Below are 17,396 nucleotides of genomic sequence, written 5' to 3' on the forward strand. Positions count from 1 at the left end.
TGCAAACAAAATCCCTAACTTCTTTTAGGAAGTCTTTATTACCATAATGTCATTTTAATGATCAAATAATTTTTTTCTTATAGTAATGTCCCCCATCACATAGAACTTTAGAATCTCCCATTAAAACGTCTTCAGGTCAGTAAAACTAGATTGACTCTTACCGGTAATGAGATTACAATGTCCATTCATCCATTTATATGCCACCCACTGTGGTGAATTCCCTAATTAGACACAAGTATTCCTTGAGCCATATTGTACTTAAGGTAAATATTGGGAAAGGGATAACTTATTGTTTAGAGAGAGGATATACTCAGTGTGGGATGGACAGTGATGATCCTCTAACATGTCTGGCTAAAATAATACAGGCATATGCCTCAGAACTTGCTAGTCCTCTGCTGGGTAAGGGAACTCATTGCCTGTAGTTGAGTGACATGTGAAGTTCTGCAGTGACATTTAATGGTGGTGTATCTCTGTGCCTCTCTTCTTTTAGGATCTTTGGAATTAGACACTCCTTCACAGCCAGTGAACAATCACCATGCTCATTCACATACTCCAGTGGAAAGTAAGTTTGGTGTAGTGCGGCTAAGTTTTAAAAACAATGAAAACCTTATTATATCACCTGTATGTTCTCTTTCTTTAACTCTACACAACCAATTGAGAAGTAAATCCCTTCTTTTTTTTTTATTGCAAGTACTGGCAGACTTATCTTTTTCCTTGAGGAGAGCATAGGTGATTCGGAAATGAGTGTTCTGTTTTCTCTTAAATTTGTAGAGGGAGAATGTATAGTACTAATAGCATATATTCCCTTCATATACGTACTTGATTCTCCTTAGGGAGCTAAGCATATATTCTAATAACATGTATTCTCTTCATACACATACCTGATTCTCCTTAGGGAGCTAAGCATATATTCTAATAACATATATTCCCTTCATACACATACCTGATTCTCCTTAGGGAGCTAAGCATATATTCTAATAGCATATATTCCCTTCATACACATATCTAATTCTCCTTAGGGAGCTAAGCATATACTCTAATAGCATATATTCCCTTCGTGCACATACCTGATTCTCCTTAGGGAACTTTTCAGCTGAGCATTCTCCTTAGGGAGCTTTTCAACTGAGCGAAACAATAAACTATTTTGTAATAGGCCCTTTGTCTTTTTCATCCTTGCTTCTCCAGTGCTTAACCTAATGTTTGGCATATAATTAAGTCTGAATGGTTGGTAAGTCACTGAGTGGATGAATTATTAGTCAGATGACTGCTGGCTAGTTGATACAGTCAAAAAATGACTGTATCAGTGCTTCTTTTGACACATCAATTTGGTAGGAAAAGATAGTTGACTGAAAACTATTCTAAGTGGTAGATGATGTTTTGAAAACAAAGTTTCCCTCACATTGTATGTGAGCCCATGGTGTATCTTGGTTTATCTTTAATACTCCGCTACTGAAGTTTTTTAAATGGTGGAAAAGTCTACTGTTAATAAACATGTGACACAGAGTTCTGCTTGTCCTGCCTTCTGAGGAAACATCATGTTCTGTATTTTAGGAGGAACCCGGATCATACTGTTTCACGTTATAGCTGGATATAAGTATTATGCCTTGTCCATAGTTCTCTAAAGTTTAAAAACACATGAATTCTTTATTTATATTTAGAAAGGAAATATAATCCAACTTCTCACCATACGACAACAGATCATATTCCTGAAAAGAAGTTTAAATCTGAAGCTCTTCTATCCACCCTTACGTCAGATGCCTCTAAGGAAAATACACTAGGTAAGTTTATTTTCTTAAATATGATTGCTTTGTTTGTTTGTGTTGGAATAAGGAGAAATAAAATCTTTCAGGATTAATGAATCGTACAGTTTCTTTACTTGGTTAAAGTATACATATTGAGAAAGAAGAAAAAGGAAAACCAGATACATTATTCAGTTGACTTAATGTACAAGTGACATGACAAATTTTAATGATTTTATGTCTGTGTTGGGAAATAATGTAATTTAGACTCACTAACATTATGTTCTCTGCAACCATTTTTATTTCTTTTTTACATCTACACAGGTTGTCGAAATAATAATTCCACAGCCTCTTCTAACAATGCCTACAATGTGAATTCCTCCCAACCTCTGGGATCCTATAACATTGGCTCGTTATCTACAGGAACTGGTGCAGGGGCAATTACCATGGCAGCTGCTCAAGCAGTTCAGGCAACAGCTCAGGTAAAAAGTAAAGGGTTTAGAGACAAAATGTTACATTTTGTCGGAATCATTGGAAACCTAATAGAAATAACTGGATGTGAACAAATAGTTTTCTAACATTGTATAGTTTCATTTTTAAGTCATGGTTTCATGGTATCTGATATTTTATTTAATGAAATAATACATAGGAATTACCTGATTGATAATGAAAACTAAAAAATGGGTTTATCATGCAGATTATATGCAGACCCTTCTCACAATAACTGCTCGTGTTACCCATGTTCTTGACTGCAGTGCACAGCACATGCTAGCATAGTTCTTTGTTCCTTCTGCCAGTTCCACGGCTTCCTATGTAGCCTTGGACTTAGGTCATCTTGAGTTTGTTCACTTCTGTATAGTTTGTCGGTATTCCAAATTAAGAAGTCGCCCATCACATACTTTATATTCTAACTGTAAAATCTTATTTTAAATCTTTTCATAAAAAAGGTTAGGCCAGGCTCAGTGACTCACACCTGTAATCCCAGCTCTTTGGGAGGCCAAGGCAGGTGGATCACTTGAGGTCAGGAGTTCAAAACTAGCCTGGTTAACATGGTGAAACCCCATCTCTACTAAAAATACAAAAAAATTAGCTGGGTGGGTGGTAGGTGCCTGTAATCCCAGCTACTCGGGAGGCTATGCAGGAGAATTGCTTGAACCTGAGAGGTGGAGGTTGCAGTGAGCCAAAATTGTGCCACTAGACTCCAGCCTAAGTGACAGATTGAAACTCCACCTCAAAAAAAAAAGAAAGAAAAAAACACCCACTTAAAGGCCAGTGATGAAAATAATAGTTTAAACAATGTAAATTAATATTTGATAAACCAAAATGAAACTATAATTTGTAACACTTGAAAAAGAAAATCTACATATTTACATATATTGATGCTGTCAATGAATGTCTATTTAAGATGAAGGAGGGACGAAGAACATCAAGTTTAAAAGCCAGTTATGAAGCATTTAAGAATAATGACTTTCAGCTGGGAAAAGAATTTTCAATGGCCAGGGAAACAGTTGGCTATTCATCATCTTCGGCACTTATGACAACATTAACACAGAATGCCAGTTCATCAGCAGCTGACTCACGGAGTGGTCGAAAGAGCAAGTAAGTTTTATTGATACAGTAGCCCTACCCCTTTACTGGGCGCTTGGTCTACTTGACACCTCAGCCAGGCCTCTTTCTGTTAAAGGCAGGATATAACGGCTTAAAATGAACCTTGCAGAGGTGAGGAGACGTGCAGTTTTCATTTCATAGTGCCGTACTTTGAAGGGGTCAAGTCTTTAAAAAGTGTTAGAGTTGTTTTTAAGTTTTCTAGAGTCTTAAATTGAGTCTGTTAATAGATGACTTCCATTTATCTTTTTTTATTCATTAAGATAAATCATTTTATGGAACTGCTCTTCATTTATTACCCTTTATTTTGCCATGTATGTCAAGGTAAATTAATGCAAAGCAAATTATATACTGGTGATTTTTTTTTTTTTAAACAATATTGTTCATTTTGATGAACAGTAAGCAAAGCATCTTAATTCTTAGTCTTGGGCCCCAAAAATGAATGGTATGAAAATATCCCTAGATTTTGTATATGAGACTTGGGATAATTTTATAAGCTTTGAATATGAAAACGTAATAGCATTTATCACTGTCAATCCCAGGTAACTGAATATCCTGGATGTTTACACATAATGAAAGTTCAAATGCTAGACCAAAATAATTAGTTACCTAGTAGTTATATTTTCTGTATTTTTAAATATGTTATATTTTTGTGAATTAATCCCTAAATGAATGATCAATATGAAATAACCACAACAGAAATGTCAAACATCTTAAAAATTAATTCATCTTAATGGTGCAAGTTTAATATAATTTCTTATGATAAAGTTCTATACTTGTAGAATTAAAATAGCATATGGCTTAGTAATAAATTACTTGTGAATTTTCAGTCTTGGTTCCCTGCCATACTCGTGGTAGCTATTCACCCATCAATTGATGGTTATAACCACTTTTATCAAATGGTTTTGTGTATATGTGCTTTAGGTTTTGATGAAGAGTATTCAGTTTACTTAAAAATACAAATAATGTCTGTAAAGTAGCCAAAATTTATATTAATTCTTCAAAGTACTACCTATAATTTAAGTCATTGGTAAATCTAGATTACTTTAGCTTAGACTTTAATTTATACATTTGATGTCATTTCATTTTATACTACTTATTACGGAGTTATTCTCTGGTAACTTCTGGATGGTGAGCAAATAAAACTTATACTATTTTTTTCAGAAACAACAACAAGTCTTCAAGCCAACAGTCATCATCTTCCTCCTCCTCTTCTTCTTTATCATCGTGTTCTTCATCATCAACTGTTGTACAAGAGATCTCTCAACAAACAACTGTAGTGCCAGAATCTGATTCAAACAGTCAGGTTGATTGGACTTATGACCCAAATGAACCTCGATACTGCATTTGTAATCAGGTAAAAGTCTGGTATATGTCTATAAAAGTATAATCTGAATAAACTGGAAGAAAGAGAACTGTTTCATTTTTAAGCATTTTTTAAAACTCACTTAAAATACCCCTGCTTTGTTTGTATACTTTTCTCTCCCTTCTTACAAAAGTGACATTTGCTGTAAATACTGAGTATAAAGAAAAATGTTACCCATAATCCTAGCCCTCAGATACAACCTGTAACTGAACATTTTTGATGTCCCACTACCATATACCTCACGTGCACATTGGCTGCCTTAATAAAATTCAACAGACTGGGTAGCTTAAACAACAGAAAATTATTTTCTCACAGTTATGAAGGCTGGGAAGTCCAAGATCAAGGTGTCCACTGACTCAGTTCTGGAGGAGGGCTCTCTTCCTAGATGCAGACTGCTGCCTTCTCACTGGGTCCTCACATGATAGAGGGAGAAAAAGTATGCTGTGGTGTCTCTTCTTATAAGGGCACCAGCCTTTTCAGAGTAGGACTCCACTCTATGACTTCGTTTAACCTTTACCACCTCCTCACAGGCCCTGTGTCCAATTGCAGTCACGTTGGGGGTTAGGGCTTCAACATATGAATTTTGAGACATAAGTATGCATTTCATAACACATATATATGCATATAATGCATACACGTGTGTGTATGTAAGTTTGTCAGTAGGAACCACAGTATATACCTTCTTGTTACTGGCTTTTTTCTCTAAATCAGGTATACCAAACATTATTATAAAGAAAAATCTTTAAAATCTTCACATAGTTATGGCCTGGCGCGGTGGCTCAAGCCTGTAATCCCAGCACTTTGGGAGGCCGAGACGGGCGGATCACGAGGTTAGGAGATCGAGACCATCCTGGCTAACACGGTGAAACCCCGTCTCTACTAAAAAATACAAAAAAAACTAGGCGGGCGAGGTGGCGGGTGCCTGTAGTCCCAGCTACTCCGGAGGCTGAGGCAGGAGAATGGCGTAAACCCGGGAGGCGGAGCTTGCAGTGAGCTGAGATCTGGCCACTGCACTCCAGCCTGGGCGACAGAGCAAGACTCCGACTCAAAAAAAAAAAAAAAAAAAATCTTCACATAGTTATCTCTTATACCATCCACTATAGTTTTTTTAACCTATTCCTAGCTATAGTGGTTTTAATTTGTTTGAAATTAGGGATAATATTACGATAGGCATTTTTAAAATGTAATCCATTTTATACATCTGATTTTTTTGATAATCTTTTAGCAATAAAATTAGGCATAAATATTTGACAGACTACCAAAATATATTTTCTAGAAATTTATTACCAAAAATTAATGAACATACCTGTTTACTAAACACTGTCCAACAGCTGGATATTCTTTTCTTTTAAAAACTAAGTACCAATTTGATAGTTTTATGTCACAATTGTTTTAAATACACTAATATTAAAGTTGGACATCTTTTGACCATTTTTGTTTTTTACATTATGAATTGACATCTAATAGTGTTGGCTGATTTTTCTATTGTTTTTATTATGTGCTTTAAATATTTGCTTGATTTAGTTATTTTTAATAATTCTAAAATTTTGATATTTTGTAGTTATGACTTAATCTTTTTTTTATGCAGCAAGCCATGGATTATATACTTAGAAGGGCTTTCTCTTTGGCTCTTCTTTCCATAAAAATTTGTCTTGTATAATATTTTCTCCTGATTTTTATGTCATTTTGTCTAGTTCTTTGCATGCTTCAGTTTCTTCACATTTAAGTCTTAGTCTATCAGCAGATTATTTTGTCTAACAGTATGAGTTACCAATCCGATTTTTAAAAATTTTAACAATTTGTTAGCTGTTCTACTATCACCTGATAAACATTTTTCAGCACAGATGATTAAGGAAAGCATATCCTGTATTCCCACAACAAAAATAGATTACTTGCAAAAGAACAAAATCAGAGTGAACCTAGAGTTTTCCTCTGTAACACTAAAAAACTAGAAGGTGATGAAATATTTCTGTAGAGCTTTTAGGGAAAAATTAAGAGCCCCCCAAAAACTTGATATTCAAAGAAGTTATTTCTATGCATAGGACCATGTAAATATATTTTCACTCATGCAGAGAATCAGAAGGTATGCCATCTAGTTAATCCTGTCTGAAAAATTATTCAGTCTACTGAGAACTTCAGTGAACTCAACAATTAGCAAGTTACACCCTAAAGTGCTGGTGATGAATAGCAAAAGCAAAATGAGAAAGGACATAAAATAGAGAAGTTTAGAAGTTTCAAGGAAGTGGACTATTAATTGCAAAAATATAAATGACCTAATGTGACCCAAGAAGTAAAAACTTTCAGTAAGTAAATAATCAAGAAAGAAACTGAAAATTTTTACAGTAAGAACTACCCAGAAAGATGACTCCTTCATCCAGGTGATTTATATGGCAAGTTCTTCCAGACTTCTGAAGGGCAGATAATTTCTTGTGCATTTCTTCCCACCCTTGCCCCATGCTGCCCAAAAGAATATTTCAGGAAAAAACGAATTATACTTTGATTCTCAGTGTAATTGTATATTCAGTGTATTTCCCTCTATTTTCCAGCAGTATCATAAACAGTTAATTAGGATTTAGGTGTTTGTTACATAGTCATAATAAAGATATTTAATTTTTTTTTTAACTAGGTATCTTATGGTGAGATGGTGGGATGTGATAACCAAGATGTAAGTATTAAATTTTTCTATTTAGGAATGAAAAAAATCACAGGTTGTCATTACATGAATATTTGTCTTATATGCTATATGGCTTGGTTTGAGAAAACAGGTTTGCAGGTATATTAATTATGTTGTGCTAATGCTAGAATATTCCTCTTCAAAATAGGATAATGTCCCTTAATGTGTTCGCTATTTTAATTTTTAAAGCTAATTTTATGGTTTTCTGTGCAGATGGTTTGTCTCAGAAGTGTTATGTTGTATGAAAATTATAAATATCCTCCTTTCCCTTTGCTAAAAAATACTGTGTTTACTAGAATCCGGTTCATTTATCACATTGAAGAAATGGAATTTTGAAACAATTCATTCTTTCAGTCTGCACCGTGCTAAAGTGAAGGGTGGGATAATTGAGGATCTAATGTGAGATTATCTTCCTCTCATGAGTATAATATTTTTTACTGTACTGTGCAGGTGTCAGCTGATAAAAGCTACCTCTGTTCTAAAAAGTAAAGGAAATTTGAAAGGAAGGAATTCCTGGTTTTTAGGAGACTTAATTTTAGTTAGAGATACGTATTTTTATTCAATACTGAGAATATTGTTGTCTAGTAATTTTGACTCCCTTCTTATTTAGTAGTGACAGGATCCTAAGATTAACAAGAGTTTTAAATTTGTAAAACAATCTGAAGATTGAGGGGGTTGGCTAGGTGCATTAAAATGTGTACTTTTCCTAGACCTGATAGGGTCACGGCAACATGCTCACATAGATGGAGACAGACCCTCCTTCTATTTCCCTATGTAGAATCCCTTGTAGGCTGTTTGTGGTTATTGCAAAAACAGTATTGCCCAACCATTTCAAGAATATCACTGTAAACTCTTCTGGCACAGTTAGTGAAAATGATGAATGAGATTTCTGTGAGTACCAGCATCATGCTTCTCTGATTCTTCTTATTCCCAGTTGTGCTCTTTAGAGTGCTAAGACTTTCCATGAAAGAGTTTTCTGCTTAATATGTTTCAAAGAGGAATACTTTTTGTCTACATTTCTAGGAATAGAAACACCCAGGTAGGAAATCCAGGGAGTAAGACATAAATTAATGTCTTTAATTACAATCACCTTATTCTGCTTTATGAGACAGCAAATAAGGCTATTAAATAAAATCTTAAGATATATTTACTTTCTACATAGAAGACTCATCTCACTTATTTTTGCCCTTGAAAGTTGAAAATTAGTGAATTTTCATTCATTAGAATGATGGGCCTAGATTACATGGACCTCAGGATTCTTGAAGATGCATAATTTTTTGTGCCTTCATTTCTTCGTTCCTGAAGCTTATCGTTTAGTCTAAATGATTCTAAATAATCTAGCTCTAAAAATTCTGATGTTACGCATCCAATTATTGTTAAATTAAATGGATTATTCAGTCTCCTGAGCATATTTTAAAATACTCTCTTGCCTTCAGAAGTACTGAAAACTTGTTTTTTTGCAATTTTGCCTCTAGTGCCCTATAGAGTGGTTCCATTATGGCTGCGTTGGATTGACAGAGGCACCAAAAGGCAAATGGTACTGTCCACAGTGCACTGCTGCAATGAAGAGAAGAGGCAGCAGACACAAATAAAGGTGGTCCTTTTGTTTGAGGAAGAAATAAACTTCAGCTGAACATTTTATATAGGACTGTAAAAAGAAGAGAAGAGAAAGAGGAAACAATGCATTTCCAGGCAGCCACTTAAAGGATTTACATAGACAATCCTATAAGATCTTGAACTTGAATTTTATGGGTTGTATTTTAATAATGTAAGTAAATTATTTATGCACTCCTGGTGTGCTATGAATATTATTCCAGTTAGCCTTGGATTATTTCAGTGGCCAACATATGCAGACATTTGTACTCCTCAACCATTTTCTCAAAGTAATGGGCATTCTATGATTTAGACTTCAAGGAATTCCAATGATGAAGATTTTAAGGAAAATATTTTATATTCAACAGGTATATTCTGCTGCATGTACTGTACTCCAGAGCTGTTATGTAACACTGTATATAAATGGTTGCAAAAAAAAAAAAAAAAGTCAGTGCTTCTAAAAAGAATTTAAGATAATGGTTTTTAAAATGCCTTTATAATAAGCTTTGTTTCTTTGTGAAACTAATTCAGCAGGCTGAAGGAAATGGTTCATGTGATAAAGTGGGCTGGTATCCTCTAGAGTACCTGGGTACATAAACAGAAACTCCTGTAGGTAAAAAGTAATTTGTGCCATTAGTCTTTCTATGTTTCTGCATCCAGATAGAGTGCAGTTCATGAGGGAGGGGGTGGGGGACTGAAGGGGCAAGGGCGTTAAAGTGATACATTTTTATACCAAATGTGTTTATTTTTTTGTGCAAGTAATCCTTAAAATTGCAATTGTATTAGGTGTTAAAATAAAGTTTTTAAAAAATTACTTGTATTTATACTTTACATACTTAATAATGAAAATTTCTGAATTCCAATTAACTCTCAACTTCCATAATCTAAAAAGAATCAGAGGCCCAGGACACAGAATACTGTGTAATCTATGATGTCTTTAATAATGTTTAGAATTTGTGATATGAGAATACAGGAAAGATATTTTTAATGTAAATTTGAAATGCCAATGTATTTTTTTTTTAGAACATCTTCTGGCTTTTCCTTCAGTCTAAAAGACATGAAAGAAGTGTAAGTACAGCAGTTAAAATGAAAACAATGGTTATGGGTGTTTTGACTGGAGGCAATGTATCCAAATAGAGTGAAGAGACCCTCCCACCCCACCCTGTTGAGAGCTTCAAATTCAGCTATTTTCGATTCTGCTGCTTACTGATACGACAGTTAATTCAAATTTTGTATTGCTCTGGGCTTATTGCACCAGGGTGATACTGACTACAGTATAGGTCTTATTCTATAGGTGCTATTTAAATTATAAATTTGCATAGTGGAGGTTTTATTTAAAGTATAATATTGAGTCTGGTCTATAGAAAAATCTTTAACTTTTAAGATACTTAATACATCATATATCTTTTATATTGAAACATACGGGGTCCATCAGATTTCTGCTTTAATTAAACCACTTACGAGCTTCTTAGAACTTATTCAGATAACAGTGTAAAATCTATGCAGTGCTACCCAAAGGGTGTGAGGTCTAGATAGGGGATTTCAAAGGTCTCTTCCACCTTTGAGACCCCATGATTCTGAGCTGCCACAGTCTGATTATACAACTCTGCCAACCCCCTAAACAAGTTAGGTTCATTTGTGGGTACTCATGATTTCATAATATCGTGATTATCACCATTTCATGATACTCAATATTTTGAGATTTTATAACCCTTTAAGAAGTGATAAATAATGTAGTATTCAATTCGTTTATCAACGTATATTGCCTGGAAATACTCACATGTATCATTTACATCCTCTATATATTGTGACTATTCCAACCTCATTCATTTTATAGAATTGGTCAAAAGAAAAAGCCTTATGTACAGCCTTATTTGAAAAGAAAGTTCTTTGTCTGAGTCGGGAACATCGTGTTTTCCAGCTGCTACATCCCCTTTCAGTGTGTGAATTCCACTCCTTACCAAATCACTTAGAAAACACTTTGACAAGTTTTAAACTCAAACACTGAATATTTTATGAAGCATGTATAAAGAAAGAAACCAAAATTTGGTGCAGGTATTTAGTAATGGGTAGAACCTGTTAATATCTGAATCATATATAATGGGCCCAAACATGGAACTACCTCATCGCCCCCCAAAAAATGTGGCCAACTATTAATATTCTTTGTGACATTTACACCAAGCGGCAAAGTAAGTATTTCTGGTATTATAAAGTAAACATTCAAATTCTCTGTTGTGCAAAACTCATGTAACAGTTGGTGGGACAAAATATCCAAATGTGGGTTCAGAGTTCGTAGGTGGTGAAAACTGAGGCCTTACTGCTGTGGAGTGTATATCAAAATGTTCATGGTGACACATTTGAAGCAATAAATGGCTTAATTAAATGCCAAAATGAGGCTGAGTGTTTGATCAGCATACAATCATTCTTTTCTAGGGCAGTTTATATTTTATTCCTCTCTTCTCCTTTAAAGCAAATTCCACGTTTTAGGTTTTTAACCATTTTAAGTTTGTGCAGTGTTAGTGCCCTTTGTCCTTAGACTTTAGAAATGGTCTTATTGACCTAATTAATTTTTTTAATCTTGTGCAAATAAATGTCTAACAAACTTGGGTTATAAAGGGGTAAGAGGCCGGGCGTGGTGGCTCACGCCTGTAATCCCAGCACTTTGGGAGGCCAAGGCGGGTGGATCACGAGATCAGGAGATCGAGACCATCCTGGCTAACACAGTGAAACCCTGTCTCTACTAAAAATACCAAAAATTAGCTGGGCGTGGTGGCGGGCACCTGCAGTCCCAGCTACTCAGGAGGCTGAGGCAGGAAAATGGCGTGAACCCGGGAGATGGAGCTTGCAGTGAGCCAAGATCATGCCACTGCACTCCAGCCTGGGCGACAGAACGAGACTGTGTCTCAAAAAATAAAAAAAAAAGGGGGTAAGATACTCTTTAATGTGTAGACATTGCAGTGGTTTCCCCCTCAGCTCTCACAGATAAAAATACATTTAGTTTTTAGCAGATGGGTTTTAAGAGAAAAAAAGACCCTCAACAATATTATTTAACTTTACAAATATTAAGCAGCTAGATGCTGAGAATATACATACGAAGGTATTATATGTATGTGGGGGGAGTTGGTGGGGGCAGACATGTTAAATGTGATATCTTGATAAATGCTATAATGGATATACAAAGCACTGGGAGAACACTGGGAAGCAGGGAAATTGATTACTGAAATAATCAAGAAGACTTAACAAAGCAGCTATCATTTGAACTGAGTCCTAAAGACAGATGTAGTAGAGATGGCGTGCAAGGCAGAAGAGACTCTTCAAGGCCACATGCATTCTGGAACTTAAGGCAGTCTGGAAAGAGTGGCCATGAGGCAGGTAGACGGCGTCAGGGAAAGAAGCCAAAAGACAGTAGAGTCTATTCATGAAGAGCAGGAATTGTTTGTCATAGGAGTCTAGGGTAACATTTATGTATTGTTGTTTAACTATAGTTATGATTATTTTAACAGTTCAATGAAACCACTGATTTAAGTATGTTCCCTTATTAAGATTATAAAGTAGGGATGACTTAAAATTAGTCTGTAAGTTGGAAAATGTTAAATTTAGGTGGATCTTTCCCTTGATTTTTGAAAGACAAATTAAAATTGCTAGTCAAGATTTTTAGATTTCCTTATTTAGATAATAAAATCAAAACTGCTGGACCGGTTAATAGTTTCTGATCCAGGATCTTAATATTCATGATCTGATTCTGCTACAGAGAAATAAAGTTTAAAGTGATTTAAAGATGAACTAACTTCAGGTTTCTGGGTTTTTTGAGTGAGGGTCTCACTCTGTCACCAAGGTTGGAGTGCAGTGACACAATTATAGCTCACTGCTGCCTCTACCTCCTGGGCTCAAGCAATCCTCCTGCCTCAGCCTCCCAAGTAGCTGTGATGACAGGCATGCACCACCAATGCCTGGCCAATTTTCATATTTTTTGTGGAGACAGGTTCTCAGTTGCCCAGGCTAGTCTTGAACTCCTGGCCTTAAGTGTGTGTGCCCAGGCTAGTCTTGAACTCCTGGCCTTAACTTTTTTGTTTTTTTATTGTTGGTTGGTTGGTTGGTTTTTGAGGTGGAGTCTCGCTCTGTTGCCCAGGCTGGAGTACAGTGGCATGATCCTGGCTCACTGCAACCTCCGCCTCCCAGGGTCAAGCAATTCTCCTGCCTCAGTCTCCTCAGTATCTGGGATTACAGGCATGCGCCACCATGCCCAGCTAATTTTTGTATTTTCAGTAGAGACAAGGTTTCACCATGCTGGCCAGGCTGGTCTTGAACTCCTGACCTTGTGATCTGCCCGCCTTGGCCTCCCAAAGTGCTAGGATTACAGGTGTGAGTCACTGTGCCTAGCCAGCTGTTTCTGTTTTAAGCAGTAAGTCACTTATACCTTCTAAGTCTGTGTTTTAACTAATAGATTGTTAGATGCCTATACATTATTAAAATATTCATATGAAAGCAATTTAATAATTTCTGAATAAACTCTCTAGAGCTGTATAATTCAGTTTTTAGTTAATCAGGTACTACTTTTAACTTCACTGTTAAAGGAAATTACAGAAGAGAACATTATAATCATTCATCTTTCTGCTGCTTATTAAAAGTTGAAGATTTGATGGCACTTATTGCCAGTGTGGGACGTGAGAGTGTGGCTGTGTGTGTCTGTTGATGTGTGGTTTATTCACTTTCTCCACCTCTACCTGCCTACGTTAATTAAGACGTATAGCTCTCCTTAGGAAGGTGTATACTAGTATGCTGCTAGTCTTTGAGGACAGACTAATTGAAAACATTTACAGGTTTCATATCAGTTGTGGGAAAAAGTGGTCATATGTTAATTATTATTTTTTTGAGTTTTTGTTGCTTTATTCTTTTTTATATATATACTTTAAGTTCTAGAGTGCATGTGTACAACGTGCAGGTTTGTTGCATAGGTATACATGTGCCATGATCGTGTGCTGCACCCATTAACTCGTCATTTACATCAGGTATATCTCCTAATGCTATCTCTCCCCCCTCCCCCGACCCCACAACAGGCCCCGGTGTGTGTTGTTCCCATTCCTGTGTCCAAGTGTCTTCATTGTTCAATTCCCACCTATGAGTGAGAACATGCAGTGTTTGGTTTTTCATCCTTGCGATAGTTTGCTGAGAATGCTGGTTGCATTGTTAAATCTGCTCCAGTACAGGAACCCTCCGTTCTGATACGTTACAATAAGAACAATTGTAACAGGTGTCAGGTTACTTTAAAAAGCTGTATAAGTCAAATGTAATGCCCCATACATTTGAGTCAAGCATAAATATGAGGCAATCCATTAGAATGATTTCACTAATATTATAACTAGTTTTAATATTTAAACTATTTGGTCTTAATAAAACTAGTTATAATATTAGTAAAATCATTCTAATGGATTGCCTTATATTTATGCTCAGGTAAATATGAGGTATTAGTAAAATCTAATTCTAATGGGATATGACCTCCTTGGTATATATCCCATTAGAGTTTATCAAAGTTTATGATTATATCCTTGAAGTATTTGTGTATTTATCTTAATATGATCATTCATTTTTTTTCTTGAATGCTTTGAGGAACTGGTTGTAAAGATAATTTTTGTGGGTTTCCCAAATGTGCCAAAACACATTTTCACTTTACCAGTGGTCACCGTGCATAAATGTTTTTAAAAGAGTGATCTGTTGAAAAAAAGAGAAAAAAAAGATTATATATTGTTAGAGATCATACGGTTTAGATTAGATATAGAAGTAACCTTTTGACTTTATGTGGTGGAATGTGACCAAAGGGCTGTACACTCAGTCAAAGAATGTTTCCTTCTTACCCAGCCAGATTAGCTACATGAATGCCAGCATTCATTGAAGGGATGAGACAAAAACCTTCCTCCCTCCCATCCACATCACACACATCAATTTTCAGATAATCAAATTATACTTACATAAAAGTTTTAAAATACCTTTTATTTTCTGAAAATGGAAATGACTGAATTGTGATTACATTGAAAAAAGAAAGCAAGAAAAGGGAAAAGAAAACAAGCTAAATTATGTGGTTATTTTGAGACATTTTAAAAAATGTATACAGTTTCCAAAGAATCTTGTTTTGCAGATTTACAGAGAAGACACATAAGATTCTTCATGGAGAACATTGTTTGAGCTGTCATACAACAAACGAAAGTTAAATGTTTTATATATTACTGAACTGATTCAAACAGAAATTCTGGCTCCATACTAACGTATAAATTTGTGTCCTGAAGAAAGTAATGAAAAAAAATAGTATAATTCATTGCGTTAAATATTTACCCAATGAAATGTTTACCTCACCCCTCCCACCCGCCCCCATTTTACATGTGTGCTCACTAATTGAAGTCATTCTACCTGTCTCTCTTTTAGAATGTGTGTATACATATATACAGATATATTTCTGTATCTGTATATATAATCTTTTAGAGGATGCAAACTTCAAAGACAAATTTGAGAGGCTTAAAGGAAATTATATGCCCAAAGTTGCATTTGTTTGGGGAAGCAGTATAATTACACATTCGGGAAATGGCTAAAATTCTAAGGAAGTTAATCATGTCATTGCCATAAGTTACTATTGTAACTTAAGTGACAGACAAATTTCAGGCAGCCATATGTAAAAAAATGTGCAACAACTATTTGTTCAGTTGAGTTTCTTCACCTTAGCACTTTAAATAAATTCTTATTTTTATAGGTTTTGGTGGTACACATGCAGTTTTGTTACATGACTCTATTGCATAGTGGTGAAGTCTGGGCTTTTAGTGTATCTGTTGCACAAATAGTGAACATTGTACCCAATCGGTAATTTTTCAACCCTCAGTCCCCCTCCACGCCACCCTCCTTTTGGGCTCTCCAATATCTGTTATTCCACTCTGTCTGTCCATGGTGTAGCCATTGTTTAGCTCCCACTTATAAGTGGAGAACGTGTGGTATTTGATGTCTTATTTCACTTAGGAAAATGCCCTCCAGTTCCATTCATGTTGGTACAAAAGACATTTATTTCATTCTTTTTTGTGGCTGAATTGTACTCCTATGGTGTGTGTATGTGTATGTGTGTGTGTGTGTGTGTGTATGTATTACATTTTTTAAATCCAATCCACAGTTGATGGACATTTAGATTGATTCCATATCTTTGCTATTGTGACTAGTGCTGCAATAAACATATGAGTACAGGTATCTTTTTGACTAATTGTGTCTCCTGTCCAATCAATCAGGCCTGATGGCCTGACCCTGCTTAACTTTCTGAGATCAGATGAGATAAGGTGTGTTCAGGGTGGTATGACTGTTAGATTGATATAATGATGACTTTTCCTTTGGGAAGATACCCAGTATGGGATTGCTGGATCCAATGGTAGTTCTGTTTTTAGTTCTTTGAGAAATATCCATAGGGTTTTTCATGGAGGTTGTATTAATTTACTTTCTCACCAGCAGTGTAGTTTTCCCTGTTCTCTCTGCATCTTCGCCAACATCTTTTGTTTTTCTATTTTTTGTTTTGTTGTTGTTTTGTTTTAGACAGTCTCCCTCTGATGCTCAGGCTGTAGTGGATCTCAGCTCACTACAACCTTCGCCTCCTGGGTTTAAGCAATTCTCGTGCCTCAGCCACCTGAGTAGCTGGTATTACAGGCATGCACCACCATTCCCAGCTAATTTCTGTATTTTTAGTAGAGATGCAGTTTTGCCATGTTGGCCAGGCTGATCTGAAACTCCTGGGCTCAACTGCCTCGGCCTCCCAAAGTGCTGGGATTACAGGCATGAATCACCATGTTCGGCCATCTTTTGTTTTTTGACTTTTTGCCATTCTGACTGGTGTAAGATGGTATCTCACTGTGGTTTTAATTTGCATTTCTCTGGTTAGTGATGTTGATTTTTTCATGTTTTTTTTGGCCACTTGTATGTCTTCTTTTGAAAAGTGTTCATGCTTTTTCCCCACGTTTTAATGGGGTTATTTGTGTTTTCTTGTTGAGTTGTTTGAGTTCCTTGTAGATTCTGGATCTTAGCTCTTTGTTGGATCATAGTTTGCAAATATTTTCTCCCACTTCCAGGTTGTCTGTTTGTTGACTATTTCTTTTGCTGCCCAACTTCAGCACTTTCAACGTTTTGTGCCAAATGATTCTTTGTTGTGGGGGCTGTACTGTACATTGGAGGGTACATTTAGCAGCACTCCTGGCCTCTGTACACTAGGAGTCAGTAGCAACTCTGCCTCTGCCTTACCATCCCCTGCCAGTTGTGACAACCAAAAACATCTCTAGAATTACCCCCCAAATGTCTCCTGTTTGGGGGGACAAAATTGCCTCTACTTAGTTAAATGTTACCATGATGTGAAACCTTGTGGAAAAATTGAAATAATAATGGAAAATATTTGAATTTATGATGT

At 35.8% G+C, this 17,396-nt stretch overlaps 1 protein-coding gene across 2 annotated transcripts in view; it reads left to right on the plus strand.

Annotated features, from left to right (window-relative positions):
• LOC111550193 (inhibitor of growth protein 3) overlaps window positions 1-11,368 on the plus strand; it is a 30,480-nt gene extending 19,112 nt beyond the window's left edge. The window contains exons 6-12 of one of the 2 annotated variants that reach the window (XM_023223483.1): window positions 491-562; window positions 1,659-1,778; window positions 2,064-2,221; window positions 3,145-3,338; window positions 4,509-4,701; window positions 7,337-7,375; window positions 8,860-11,368. In XM_023223483.1, coding sequence (XP_023079251.1) covers window positions 491-562; window positions 1,659-1,778; window positions 2,064-2,221; window positions 3,145-3,338; window positions 4,509-4,701; window positions 7,337-7,375; window positions 8,860-8,976 — 893 coding nt within the window. In that variant the 3' untranslated portion in view covers window positions 8,977-11,368. Of the gene's footprint in view, window positions 1-490; window positions 563-1,658; window positions 1,779-2,063; window positions 2,222-3,144; window positions 3,339-4,508; window positions 4,702-7,336; window positions 7,376-8,859 lie in introns of those variants that run through there. The other variant, XR_002733959.1, reaches the window with a different exon arrangement.
• Window positions 11,369-17,396: the final 6,028 nt, after the last annotated feature.

This window comes from Piliocolobus tephrosceles, unplaced genomic scaffold (assembly GCF_002776525.5).
Source record: "Piliocolobus tephrosceles isolate RC106 unplaced genomic scaffold, ASM277652v3 unscaffolded_40, whole genome shotgun sequence".
Taxonomy (NCBI): domain Eukaryota; kingdom Metazoa; phylum Chordata; class Mammalia; order Primates; family Cercopithecidae; genus Piliocolobus; species Piliocolobus tephrosceles.